Source organism: Dromaius novaehollandiae, chromosome 24 (genome assembly GCF_036370855.1).
Source record: "Dromaius novaehollandiae isolate bDroNov1 chromosome 24, bDroNov1.hap1, whole genome shotgun sequence".
NCBI classification, from domain to species: Eukaryota; Metazoa; Chordata; class Aves; order Casuariiformes; family Dromaiidae; genus Dromaius; species Dromaius novaehollandiae.
Genome location: NC_088121.1, coordinates 8,353,643 through 8,367,395, shown reverse-complemented (window position 1 = coordinate 8,367,395; position 13,753 = coordinate 8,353,643). Strand labels below are relative to the sequence as shown.

Sequence of the window (13,753 nt, the reverse complement as noted above, 5' to 3'; positions counted from 1 at the left end):
CCTCCCCTCCCTCCGGCCACGGCCTCACGAGCCGGGTTGGCAGAAGGAAAGCAACCGCGGAGAAAAGCCTCCATCAAGGAGATTAAACCCTGCCGGAGAGGTTTCCCCTCCGCGCCCTGGCCAGCCCCGCGCCGGGCCGGCCGACCTGCCTTTACTCGGGCGCCGAAGCCCTCGGCCCCGGTCCCCCATCATCATGATAAAGACACTTGCGCTCGCTATTAGCATGGGAGCTCGCAAAGGCCGGGCCGCTCCGCCAGGCCCAGGGACCGGCCTGCCAAAGGGAAATGATGGGCGCACAATGGGCGAGAGCAGAGGTCAAGTCTTTTTCTCTCCTTGCCCAGCCTTTCTTGTTTGCGGGTTTTCCATATGTAAAGCAAGCCTTGCTCCCGGCTCCCCCAGCCCCGCCGTAATGAGGCCTGGGCCTGCTGGAAGCCGTCTCTCCGTATTATTGTGCTGCCTCCTTCTTTTGAGTTCCCGGCATGTTAATTAGAGAGCGAGGAGAAAGGGAGAGGCTTCTAATTAAGCGCCGAGGAAGCGCAGGGGCTGAGACACGGGGGTGACTTTCTCTCCCAGCTGGGAAAAGGGAGCTTTGGAGCGGGGCCTTGGAGGGATGAGCTCAGCCAGCGGTGCCAGCAGCTCCGAACCAGCCCGCTGCCGGCAGCCCCCCCTCCCCGGGCACTGCTGCAGGAGGCCGCTGGCTGCTCGCCCTCCGGGGCCGGGCGTCCCGAGCGAGCGGCTGGGCACTGGGGCATGTGCCCAGCTCCCCATCCCCTGCGGGAGCAATGCGTGGAAGAGCCCGGCTGGAAAGCCCAGTATCACCAGCAAGAGCATCTCTTGCATTGCACCTTCCCAGCCCAGCGGCCAGCAGAAGATGCTCCTGCATCCTACGTCCGGGATGGGGGACATCACCCGCACCATGCTCATAGCCTGCATCGTGCTGGAGCCTCTCCTTCCACCACATGCTCCTGCTGCCTGGCCAGGGCTGAGCACGTCAGGCTTGTGTCTGCAGTCCTTCCCACCAGGGCCATGCGGGAGGGGATGGGGGACAGGGCAGGTAGTGGGCATCCCTGTCCTTGATTATTGCATCCCCTCCCAACCAGTGTCCCAAAACCTGGGGAGATCCCCCTGCGATTTTCCACCACCACGCCAGATTTCCTTCTGCAGAATAAAGCAAACCCACACACACACCCCCCGCTGCGTTTTCCAAGGATATTCTCCTCCTCCTCCGGCGACGGTAGCAGATTTGCGGCTACTGCCAATCAGAAATGGTTGGCGCTGTTTGGGGATCTTCCGTGACAGCCTTCTGCTTGGTTGTTAGCCTTGATGCGCAAAGAACAATCTGTCTCTCATCTCGTGAGCCTCCCTCTGCAGGACCGAATGCCCTTTTGAGGCTGTTTGCAGGCCGAAGGGCTAGGGATGCAGTGAAGGCTCTGCTTGCACAAGGTTTTCGCTAAAAGACCTCGGTCCTGGGGTTGATGCTGGCTCTGAGCACTGGAAGTGTTGGCTCTTGCTGTCCGCTGTCTTGTCCCGGGTATTGCAGTCTTGCAGGGCAGGGTTCTGCTCCGCGCATCAGATTTCATGTCCACGGGAAACAGCTTGGCTTCCACTTGAGCAGGTTTGTGAACAAGTTCATAAAAAAGCCATTCCAGCCGGCTGGGATCGTGTCACATGTTAACTGGCCCCAAATCCCTTCCGTTCACACGGTGCAAAGCCGAACGTGCCTCTCATCGGTGTCACAAGGGCGTCAGTCCTCTGCCCTGCTCCTCATGGGCAGCTGGTTCTTGGGCACCTCCGTGAAGCCTCGCTGCTGGGAACTGCTGCTTGGGAGCCCAGTTTCCTGCCTTTCCCGTGGGATGTTGTGGGTGGGGAGATGCTCTGCTCTCCTGCAAAGGCCGAGGTGGATGAAAGGCTCTCTCCCCAGCCACTGCCCTTTCCCATCTGTGCTCACCACAAGTGAATGACGTTGGTGGCCGGGTTACAGGCTCCAGCCCTGCCCTTGCCTGGTGCATAACCTGCTAGTCCTGCCGTACTATGATTTCTTTGCCATATGGCCTGGCAGTTCCTTTTAAGGGAGATTTCCTTAAGCTTTCACAGATTTCTCCTCCTCGCTCCTCTCCCCACCCCCAAACTCCAGGAGCTGGGGATGGAGGAAGGGGCAAAGGGGAATCCTGCGTGTTTGCTCTCCTGGCGCCCCGGGATCATTAGGGCCCTCGATTTGCCTCTCACCAAGGCAACGCTTTGCCAAGCCTGAGACACAGAGGGCGAATCCTTCTCCCTCGCCCTTCCCTGGAAGACCTCTCCGCGGTGCAAGCTGCCCCAGGAGGTCCAGCCATACTCTTTGGTGGGTGGTCCTCAACCGCAGGAGACTTGCTACAGCCCTGTGGGTATCAGCCAGCTCTGGCCTGCCCTGAAATCTCCCTGTCCTGCAAAGGAATGAAAAGATGAAGGTGGCAACAAGCACTAGAAGTTTTGGGACATAAGGCTGAAGAAGGGGCAGGGAGCTGGGCAGGACCAGTCTGGAGAGGGGACAGTTATGGGAAAACCAAGGCTGTTGGCCTGGGAAATATTCCAGCTCTGAGCTATCTAGTGAGAAGGGATTTACTGTGGTGCCACAGCTCGTAGGATATCCCCCAGGTCCAGCTGAAGATGGCTGTCATTCCCACCGAGGGACTTGCCCGTACCTGGGGCCGTGTCCTGTATCACACCTGCAGGAGGGAGCCCAAAATAAGTTGGCCCACGTAGGAGCGGGGATGAGGGCTACCAGATGGATCTAGTCCAGCGTCACCTTTTTGGGTGTTCAGTGGGAATAACCCGTAAACCTGCCCTGCTGGCTTTGAGGAAAGGCCACTGTTGGCTAGTCATGCGGGTCTTAGTGCAGTTTTGCCAGCAGCACTGCCTTTAAAGTCTCCGAAATATGGGTACGCAGTGGTCAGGGTCACAACTGGCATGGAATAGCTCCAGGGCAAAGATTAGACCTGCTGGGTTAGTGGATGCGGTTGATTTGGGAAAGGGAAGGGCCACGAGAAGTCCTGTAGGGTTTCACTGGGTTACGGGAGGGAAGTGAGCTGCTTGGTGGCCACATTTTGGTGTTCACGTGTTACCAAAGCAGCAAACAAGCAATGCCCGTCAGTGGTCCCGTGGCTGCTGTGAAATGCGCAGGTGGGTTCTCGGTGACGGCAGAGGTCCTCCCTGCCCAGACTGCCCCCTCACCCGGGCTCTGCTTCACTCTGCCAGCTTATGGGGCAGGATGGGGGTCCAAAGAGCTCCCGGCTCCCCTTTTCAGCAGCCCTCTCCTTCTGGCTCTTGCTGCAAGGAGCTGCCCTGCTGCTGTCCCGTTTTGCTGGCACGCCGGTAATCTGCACCTTGCGCTAATATTCGAGCTCCAGCCTGGAAGGAGGTTTTACAGTTGCGTTATGAACTCCTGAGAAACCAGGTTCTGTCTGCCACATTTGTAACCGTAGTGGCACCGGTGGGAATACATCTGCTAAAGGCATCGTGTTACTTTACTACGAGTCTCTGCAGTTAAGAGGCCTCTGCAGTACCGTGTAGCCTACCGGTGAGAGCCCCTGCTAAAGACATTACTGCCTGCAGATGAAATGCGTGGTCCGGCCGTGCCCAGAGGTGGCTGTGCTGTGGCACTGGTTTTACCATCCTTTTGGGCAGCAAATACGGTGCTAGGCAGAAAATTGCCGACAGCGAGACAGTCCTGAGGTCTGCCTGGGACCTGGGTCGCACTGGCCTTACTGGGCTGGGCTGTCTGGCATGCGATTTGGGTCAAACCTTGCAGGATCGGGATGGAGCCACGTAGGTATGGGGCATGTGGAGGGGTGTGCGGTGTTGGAGCTGTGCCTGGGCAAGGTGTTGGGTACCAGTGGGGCTGAATCCGTGCTGGTACCAGTGCAACTTGCCCACTTGACACGCAGCAGGGTTGGGAAGCAGCAGAGCGGATGGGGACCTAGCTCGCACTTAATCCTGTGAATGTCAATTCAGTGCCGCCCAGTGACTTTTTGTGTCCCATCTGCAGTGGGAAGAAGTGAGTGGATATGACGAGAACATGAACACAATTCGCACCTACCAGGTGTGCAACGTCTTTGAATCCAGCCAAAACAACTGGCTCCGGACCAAGTACATCCGGAGGCGGGGTGCCCACCGCATCCACGTGGAGATGAAATTTTCTGTTCGGGACTGCAGCAGTATCCCTAATGTTCCAGGCTCGTGTAAGGAGACTTTTAATCTTTACTACTATGAGTCAGACTTTGACTCAGCCACCAAGACTTTTCCCAACTGGATGGAGAACCCTTGGATGAAGGTAGACACAATTGCTGCCGATGAGAGCTTCTCGCAGGTGGACCTAGGTGGCCGGGTGATGAAGATTAACACCGAGGTGCGCAGCTTTGGGCCCGTCTCCAAGAATGGTTTCTACCTGGCCTTCCAGGACTACGGAGGCTGCATGTCCTTGATCGCGGTCCGCGTCTTCTACCGCAAGTGTCCCCGCGTGATCCAGAACGGGGCTGTTTTCCAAGAGACCCTCTCGGGAGCGGAGAGCACCTCGCTGGTGGCAGCGCGGGGGACGTGCATCGCCAACGCGGAGGAGGTGGACGTGCCCATCAAGCTGTACTGCAACGGGGATGGCGAGTGGCTGGTGCCCATTGGCCGCTGCATGTGCAGGGCAGGTTATGAATCCGTGGAGAACGGGACCGTCTGCAGAGGTAACTTTATTTTCCTTTTTGCTTTGCGGGCTTGTCTCGCTGCTGTGGCAGGCTGTCTTGTGTCAGTGCTCGGAGGGTCTTGTGGCGGAGGAGCTCTTTGTCACGTGTTGGGGGCCCTGACCTGCCCGGTGGCTGTGCCCTGCCCCGGGGAGACAGGAGAGCCTCTTGGCCCCCGTATCCTTTGGCTGCTCCCTGGGCAGCTTCCTGTGCCACCGCTGCCTCAGCGATTCCCGGCACCTGCCCGGGAGGCAGCAGTGCCTTCACCAGCTCTCGGGGACCGGAGCTGGGAGGAAGAGGCTGTGGCCCTGCTTCCTGACGTGAGAGGCAAGTTGGACCAGGGCCTGGGCTCTGTGGGCTCTGCTCCATGTGGATAGTTAGGATCTGTAGCTTTAATCTGCATAATCAACCCAGGAGTGACCTCCTGAGGCAGGGATGGGACAAGAGGGAGAGCAGTCCTGGACAAAGCGCCGGGAGCACATGGGATGAACGGATGGGCAGAGCCGTACGCAGCTCCGGTGTGCGTGCAGATCCTCGCTTCCTCTGTGACCTCCCTCTGCACCTCTTTCCTGCCTCAGGAGGTTGTGGCCAGGCCTGTCCATTCATTGCAGGCTGCTTTTACCTTTGGGTCCTCTGAACCACCATATCTGAGTCCAGGTATGGTACCTTTTGTGGTACCTGTCGTGCTCTCCAGGCCACGGAGGGACACGCGCAGCCATGTGCTGTGGTTTATGCCACCGAGTTGTGCTTCTGATCTGCCATCATCCCCCAGAGCACTGCACGGAGGCTGTGCCAGTGCTGGCTGGGACGGCAAAGGGCGCACAAGAAAGTGCTTTGAATCTGGAGAAGAGATGAGGTCCCTGTTGAGCTGCACAGAAACAAGGATGGGGAACTGCAGTAGGAAGTGGTTTTGCTTTTGTTTATGCCCTGCAGCTTAGCACAGGGCTGAATTTCTTAGGCAGCGAGGCAGGCGGAGTTCCTGGCACCCAGAGATCTTGCAGTGCAAGGGAACAAGCTAGCTGCAGCATTATCTAGTGAGACCCAACCGGTCCAGGAGCCAGGAAAACAAGCATCCTGGTGGGATCAGGCATTGTCACGGGATGTTCAGGGTCAGCTTTGCTTTTCCAGGCTAGACACCTCTGAACCAGGCCTCTGAGCTGCCTCTGTACAGCAGAAATCACTGCTCCCAAACCAGTCTCTTTCTCTTCCCCAGTCTCGCAGACAGCACAAGGGAAGGAAACACAAAGCGAGTTTGGGGAGAGATAGAAAGGAGCTGCTGGGCTTACGGGAAAGTTAGGGAAATGGAAGAGCTGCAGAACAGGACCAAAGGCTGTATGTGCTCTGGGCACCGGTGGCTGTGCCGTGCAAGAGCAAACCATGGTGTGTGGTGCACAAACTCTTTCCTCCTCATCCTGGTTGAGCATGAAAATTGCATTGCAGTTTTGATAACATCGGCACAATCTGAGCAGAGCCAGAGTTTCTCTGAGATCAATTATAGATACAGCGGGGAGCACTGTAGAGGGAAGGCTCAGCCACGTCTCCTCTCTCCTTGCTGCAGGAAGGGGTGGCTCGGTAGCACCAAGCAAGCATCGGGAGTGTGCTGATAGAGGAGAGATGGATGCACTGAAGGTGTGAGAGCCTGTGGCCATGTTTGGTTGGGGCTGCAGGTTGGATAGTCATGATGGTCTCTCTGGCATCTCAGAGCCTGCAGAAGGGCCCTTGTGGTCAGAACGACCCGGCCTCCATCTCTGAGCAGGCAGAGCTGGTCCTGGGCTTCCCCCTGGAAGGCTGGGCCAGAGCACAGTGCTGCCGTGATTTGGGAGGCTCAGGGCTTGGGACATTCACCTCCCAGCCCATACAGTTGTTTTAGGCTCAAAAAGATGCCCTGGTGTCGAGGGATGGACCGGAGGCACCTGCAGTGACTATAAAACCTGAATATGATGTCCTTTCTCCTAGAGCATCCTCCAAAAGCATCTCATCCTCTCCCAAGTCCCCAGCTGGAGGGCTCTGTGGGACAGGGTCTTGGACAGGGATGGGAGTTGCTGGAGACAACTAAAAGTGGAGCCTGAGGAGGAGACAGGGAAATTTGAAAATTTGGAAATGGGTAAATAGTTACTTGTTGAGGCTGAAGGCCCCAAAATGAAGCCATTGATGGAGACCTCTGTCGTGCTACCCACCTGCTCCTGGGAGAGGGCAGCGCATGTCCTGCTGGTACCTGTCCTGCTCACGCATCAGGCTACCATTCCTCATGTGCTGGGACATCATTTAATATCCTTCCTTTGACCCTGCTGGGCCACTGAATGTCTTTTGCCACTGAGCTAGGGATGTTCAAGCATCCTGCAGCTGTAGCTGGTTGCAGGAATAGCAAACAGCCTCGGGATGGATCAGGAATGGAGCTCTAGGTGATGGGAACAACTGCTTCTCCGAAGGCAGAGGGTATGGGGTTAGTTCCCTACCAGATGGGAAAGCTTAGGATGGAGAGAAGCTGGACACCTGATGATGCCCAAGTGAAGCATTCCTAACAACATAAGAAAACCAAAATGATGTATTTAAACTTTTTTTTTTCGCACAAGTTACTTTGCCCAGCCCTGCGCAACACTTGGATGCAGCTGCGGTTTCTCACGGAGTGCTGCTCATTCAAAGGGCACCCCGATCCCAGTGCCAGCCCAGCCGAGGGACAGTCCTGTGCCCCGTGGGGCCTGGCATGCTCCGGGGCACCCAGGACCTCCTTCAGAGAGCCCAGTTTCTGCAGCCTGCCTTACTGGGGCCGGCAGGGAAAGCAAAGTGAGCGGCAGAGAGGGATGGAGATGGAGCAAACGAGCAGGAGCCAGGCTGGGTCTTCTCTTTGTTTGTGCAGCAGCAGGATTTTGGGAGGTCCGGCACCTCAGCAGCTGTTTCTCCAGCCGGCGCTTGCGTGTGTGCGGCTCCGCGCTCCCGGCCGTCATCAATCATGCGGTAGCCTGCGGTCCACCGTCTCCTTGGGGCAGCCGGCTCCGGGGCTGCTCCGCAGCCAAGCGGAGCCGTTCCCGCGCGGGGCTCCGTGACCGGAGCTGCACGGGGCTCTGGGGGCCGTGCCAGACCAAGGAGCTTCGTCCGGTTTCCTCCAGCGGCCCTGGATGGATAACCTGGGCAGAGACCGGGAAGGGAGCCACCGGCATGGTGGGAGAGTCTCCGCATCTCCATCCTTTCTCAGCATCCCGGAGGGTCCCGGGGAAGGGGCTGTTTGCCCCAGCTCAGTAAGGCAGTGAGAGGACTCTTCTCCCCAGCTCGGGAAGGACCTGTGGGCTGCAATCCTTCATCCTCGCGCCGCTCCCATCCTGTCCTTGCCCCATGCTGGTCCCGGCAGAGGCAGCGTCTGAGCTGTCTGCTGGGGAGAACTTGCTCATACATGTGGCTGGCAGGTTTCCTCGTGTTTCGAAGGGTGGGAGGAAATCTGGGCCCCTTTCCAAAAGCAAAACAAAAGCAAATCCGGGCTGGCTTTCGCGGCGAAACACTCTCACGCGTCTCGGTGGCCCGCACGGGACGTGGCGAGGAGCATGGGGGACGCCGCTCCCCTGCGCTGCCCCGCTAAGAAACCTCGGTGGCAAAGGGCTTCCCAAGCGACGGAGGGCCCCGCGATGCGGACGCAAGGCCCTGGGAAGAGCTGCTCATTTTCTCTGTGGGCTTTTCATCTGGCTAATGCAGCGCGAGGCCGCTCAAGGCGGTGTGCACAAGGGATATTTATGGAGGAAGTTCATGCCTCTAACAGCTTAAGCTCTTCTAAGCTTGCAGCCCCAGCACAAAAGGATTTGGGGGCAGTTAACAATTCCGCGCCGTTAAGAGATTTTCATTTCGCTCGGCCTCGCTCGCCAATCCCGCAGGGCCGGCCGGCCGCGCCGCTTCGCTCCGCTCCTCCGCCGAGACGCGCTCGCTGCCCGGCTGCTTCCCGGCACGCCGGCGAGGGGCTCGGCGCACGCTCCTCCCGGTACGCCCAGCCCTGCTCCCCCAGCTTCCCGGCTTCACCTCCTCCTGCTCTCTGCTTCGTCTTTTTTCTCCATCTCCCCGCTCTTTGTCTGGGCTGCCCCCTCCCTTCCCCCCCGCCGTCCCTCCCATGCAGCATGTTAAGCACATTTCACTCATTGGCTCCGCTCCGCGACGGAGGAGGCAGAGCTTTTGTGCTCCTGCTCCCTCCGTTTAGGCCGGGCTGTAATCGAGCGCTGCCTGCGATAGTCCCTGCCTGCAGTCGCTGCCTGCTGATGCTACGTGTTGAGCCGGGCCCCCATTTCCACCTTCCCTCCGGCTTCGGGGGACTTCTGGCCGCGCGTCTAATCGCCGTCGTGGTCACGGCGCTTGCGTTCGCTGCGGACGTCCTTTCCCTCGTTGGATTTGTGCAGCACTGGGCACGGGGAGTCCTGGCCATGCTGCAATGACAAGGGACGGTGTGACGGTCCCTTCCTGCTGCTCCTTCATTCCCTTGGGGTGCAGGCATCTCTGGGGAGGAGAGGAGCGGGAGCAGGGGTGGGGTGGGGAGGTTGGTGGCGTGCTGGGAAGAGGAGGAGGCCGGTCGCCAAGGTGGTCTGTAGAGGATCCGCTTGGCCACCCGTCTTCTTCTCCAGCTCAAGGTGAATCCAGGCCACCGCTGTCAGGGTGGAGAGGCAGCTCCAGCTCCAACTCCAGCACCCATCCAGCCCAATATTGATCCCATCCAGCTCAACCAACAACCCTGCCCAGCTCCAAAACTGATCCATCTCCAACAGCGACCCAGGCCGGCTTCACCACTAACCCAACAGGATACTTACCCAGCCTAACTCCACCAGCCCAGCTCAACTCCAACACTGACCAAGCCCAAGTCCAACTCTAAAGGGAGAAGCACGTCCTTTGGGATCATTGCCATAGCAGACTAGTCCATGGGGAATCACTATTTGGGGTCGTACAAGACCAGCTTGCTAGGTTTGGGTAGGGATGTGACCTGCTGGGCTTCCCTACATGCATTTGCGTGATACTGAAGGTCCAATGCAGTTGTGACCGTGTTGTGCCGTTGCCCAGATTTGCAACTAGTCCCCGTGGTTTCAACAGAGAGTCCAGGCTGTGTCGTGCGATGGCAGTGGAGAGGCTGCAGATGTGTTGTGCACCCCCCGACTACGTGCCGTGGGTATGGAGAGGGTGCAAAGAGGTAGCGGTGTGCATACGAACGTGTATCCAGGACTCGGAGCTATTCTCTATTCCTGGTTGTGTGAAAAAATCAGCAGTCTGTTCTAGCTGTGTTGTGTTTGTGTTTGCGTTTGGGAGGCAGGACACGGGCTGGCTGCACGCAGGGGAACGCATGGAGGGGCTGCGTCTTTTGGATGTGCTGGGGAAGGACATGTTCTAGCTGTCTCGCAATCATGTTCCATATGTACGTGATGTTTTGAAGATAAGGGGCTATTTATGGCTCCGTGCCTGTTTTGGTTCTGGGCCTCCACTGATAATGCTGGACCCAGCCAATAAATTATAAGGCCCTAGAGGTAATTAAATTCTTATAGAAAACATTCCTCGTTGAACTGTAGCAGATACAGCCAATCGTGATGTAAATGTTTCCAGAGATGGAGAATTATCTGTTAAATTCTTCCAGTGGTTTCTCATCCTCTGTGAAAAGCATAAGCCTCCTCACTACCTGACCGTGCCGGACATTTGGACCTTGGTAAACTTTGTCCAGTAAGTCCTTCAGCATCACATTTCTGCTTTCCACGGGGCTATTTAAGAGTAATCTATGAGCTTTTGGCTCTCTCTTTGGTAAGCCGTTTTGCCAACCTTATTAACTCTTCCCTGCGCTTGCCAGTCCTTTGGCCTTTCTGGTGGTGGAGCCACCGTCCCGCAGATTCAACCGTGAGTCTCGTAGCAATCAGCTTAGTGCCAGAGTGGATGTCACCTCCCTCCTTGAGGGGTCCTTGTTTATACGTCCCACATTTGATTTAGCTGTTTTGGCCATGGCTTTACACGGGGTGCTTTTGCTCAGCTGATAGTCTGCTGTGACCCACGGCCTTTCTGGCGTTGCTGCACCCAGGCCACCCGTATGGCCTCTGTCCTTTTCCCTGGAGGTGTGATTCGACATGTATTTGCACCAAAATGCATGCTGCTTGCTTGTGCCCGGCTTACCACGGCATCCAGATTGCTGGGTTTGAGCAACCCATCTTCTTCAGCATTTACCACGCTGCAACTTCCATGTCGTCAGCACACTTTATTAGGAATACTTTGGGCTTTCTCCGGGTCATTGATAAAAATGTTTAATAGCCCAGAGCCATGAACCAAATCTGTTGGCTCTAGTAGAAACAGACCTACTCACTGCAAATTCTCTGCTTAGATCGCAGAGCAAAGCAGTGTCGGCTCGCCAAGTTTTAATGCATTGAATATGTCCCACAGTGTCTGTGGACCCTCTAATTTCTGAGTAAAATATCATGTGTTACTAAGGGAAATGCTCTACAGAAGTCTGGGTGCATTGCATTAGCACGGTTACCTCTCCCAACCAAACCTGTAATTGCATCAAAAACCATACGAGACTAATTTGCCTTAATCTGTTTTCCATAAATGTACATAGATTTTCACGTCTGCTACTACCTTCCTTTAATTCTTCACTGACCGAGTCCCGTAGCTGGCATCGCCTGGTGCAGACGCTGGAGTGGCAGTCCTAAAATAGCCAAGACTGCCTTGTTTAACAAATCGCTTTTTCCTACATCGCTGGAACATCCCACTATTTGACGGCGTGTGGAAAGTGAACATTAACTGTCCGCTGGTTCCTCAGCCAGCTCTCTAAAAACTCCTAGGTAGACGCTATCCTGACATACTGATTTAGCAGTGTTTAACTTTAGTAGCTGCTATTCAACATCTTGAGTTACTGCTGGAATGGAAAGTATTTCGCCATCATCCTATAAGATGATTACATCACCTGGCTTCTTCCCAAGTACAAAACAGGAATTTGTCTGCCTTTTCTGCGGGGCTGTTGACAATTTGAATGCTCCCAGCCGGCGACGGCTCCGTGTCATTGTGGATGCTGCTTTTTGGGCTTCTCCCTCTCCTCCCTCTCCGTCTGGGAAGCAAGAATACAGCATCTTTCTTTCCATGGCTTTGATTCTTCTCCCTCCTGCTTCTCGCTGACCCCTCCATGTTGTGAATCCAATTAGGGCTGTGGCAGGAATTGCAGCTGCTCGGTATTAACTGCTCCAAGCCTGTTCGGTGCCTCGTGGAGCCGGAGGAGATGTCGGCTCGTTCCCTTGGCCTTTCTGGATGGCATTAGGCTTCTGCAGGTCAGAACAGGACCAGGGGGAGCAAGGGGGTGTCACACAGGTGGGGTTTTGAGCCGTTTTCTTCCTGGAGAGCCAGAGCCCCAAGGGATGGTGACCTAGCGAAGAGGGGCACAGATGGTCCAGGAATGGGGCAAGACTTCTGGCTTCCCACTGGAAGCAGGGAGGGGAAAAGCATGTTGTGGGTTGTTGGCACAGGCAGGTCACGAGGCATGTCTCCTTCCTTCGGTGCAGAGGGAGTGGCGGAAAAAGAGACGGGGATCTCAGATCCAGCGAAACTCCTTGGGAGCATCAGTGCCCCAGTGGAAATGATCCCCAGTGCGGTCATCCCCAGGGTTTCTCGGAGAGATGCGACGGGGTTTTGACTTGCACCCACCTACCTCCCACAGCCGGTGCTTCCACGGTCCCTTTGCACGAGCCGGTTCTTCCCTCTGCACAAGGGAAGGTCTCTCCTCCCCTTCCCAATTTGGGGCAGTTTGCTTCCCCCGTTCTTGCTCCCCGGGCGCAGTGTTACGCTGGGAGCAGCGACGTGAGCAGGTAGGTGAGAGCAGACCCAGGCAGAGCCAAATATCATTACTTCTCCATCAGAATAAAAATAACGTCCCGCCTGACCCCTCTACCTGCGCCGAGTGTCCCCCCGGGGCTGCAAGCTCGGGCGCAGAGACCGCAGCCCTGCTGCAACGTGAGTGTTTTAACAGAGCTCGCCTTCTGTGCAGATAAGAAAATCTCCTTCTGTCTTGTTTTTACGCAGGAAACATTTTGGATCAAAAATCACATTCCTCTCCTTGTTACACCCATGTGAACGGGGAATAGCTCGGCTGGCTTCTCTGGAAGCACCCCACGCTTGTGCCGGTGGGAGAGCAGGGTTCCTCTGGTTTTCCTCCCTTTCCTTCTCAGGCCTCCCCGTTTTTTTCTTTTTTCTTCTTTCTTTTTTTTTTTTTTTTAATGAATAGCTGGCATCCAAGCCCAGGCTTCCAGGATTTTAACTCACTATGACTATAAAATGAAGGGAACATATTTTCTACCAATAGCTCTTAGCTTTTCGTTGCAATCGAGGCATTCAGAGATCTGGGAGGGAATGAGGGTTTTCCCCCAAATTCAGCATGGGGCTGGATTTTTACGGGGCAGTAGGAAAATATTCTTCATCATACCTAAGGGAAACTGGACAAAATGCTGCTCTTGAGGATGGTGTTTTTCATTTGAAACTTTTCTGTGAGTCAGGCCAAAACCAAGAAACGATTTTGAACGTTTAATTTTGGGAAATACCCTCAGATGTTCTCCGCGGAGAGAGCTGCCGGTTTGAAGTTAGTCTGATGTCAGATGATCACCCTGTTAAGAGTTCAGTATTTTATTTTACTTTGGCAATACAAGGTAAAAATCCTACAGAAAATTTAATCTAGAAGCCATGATTAGCTTAATTAGCTCCAGGGAAACTCTATATTGTTCCCCATATGCCTTAGAAACATAGTATATTGCTGGAAAGTATGAATAAAAATCCCCATAAAGGTTAGGAAATGGAAGCAGAATGTTTCATAGCTAACACGATGGCTGTGTTTATGCACACCAAACTTCAAACAATACGAAATTAGGTCAAGCCAAGCAAAAATACACAACATTTTCATGTGCTGTGATTTTCGAAGGAGTCTGTGAGCTCTGTGACGCCGATCAGCGATTCTCGTTGCTTGTGTGAGCGGGAATTGTGGTTTAAGCACCGTTATGAAGGAGCTGCATGAACATCACGGTGCAAGCTGGCAGAAATGCTATGAAAGCAGCAGTTAGCCTAAGGCCTCC

General features: G+C 55.4%; 1 protein-coding gene across 4 annotated transcripts in view; it reads left to right on the top strand.

Moving 5' to 3' along the window:
• The window catches only part of EPHB2 (EPH receptor B2), a 129,867-nt gene that overhangs the window by 35,701 nt on the left and 80,413 nt on the right, over positions 1-13,753 (top strand). For all 4 annotated transcript variants that reach the window (XM_064497064.1, XM_064497063.1, XM_064497066.1 and 1 more), the window contains exon 3: positions 4,025-4,709. In XM_064497064.1, the coding sequence (XP_064353134.1) occupies positions 4,025-4,709 (685 nt within the window). The remainder of the gene's footprint in view (positions 1-4,024; positions 4,710-13,753) is intronic.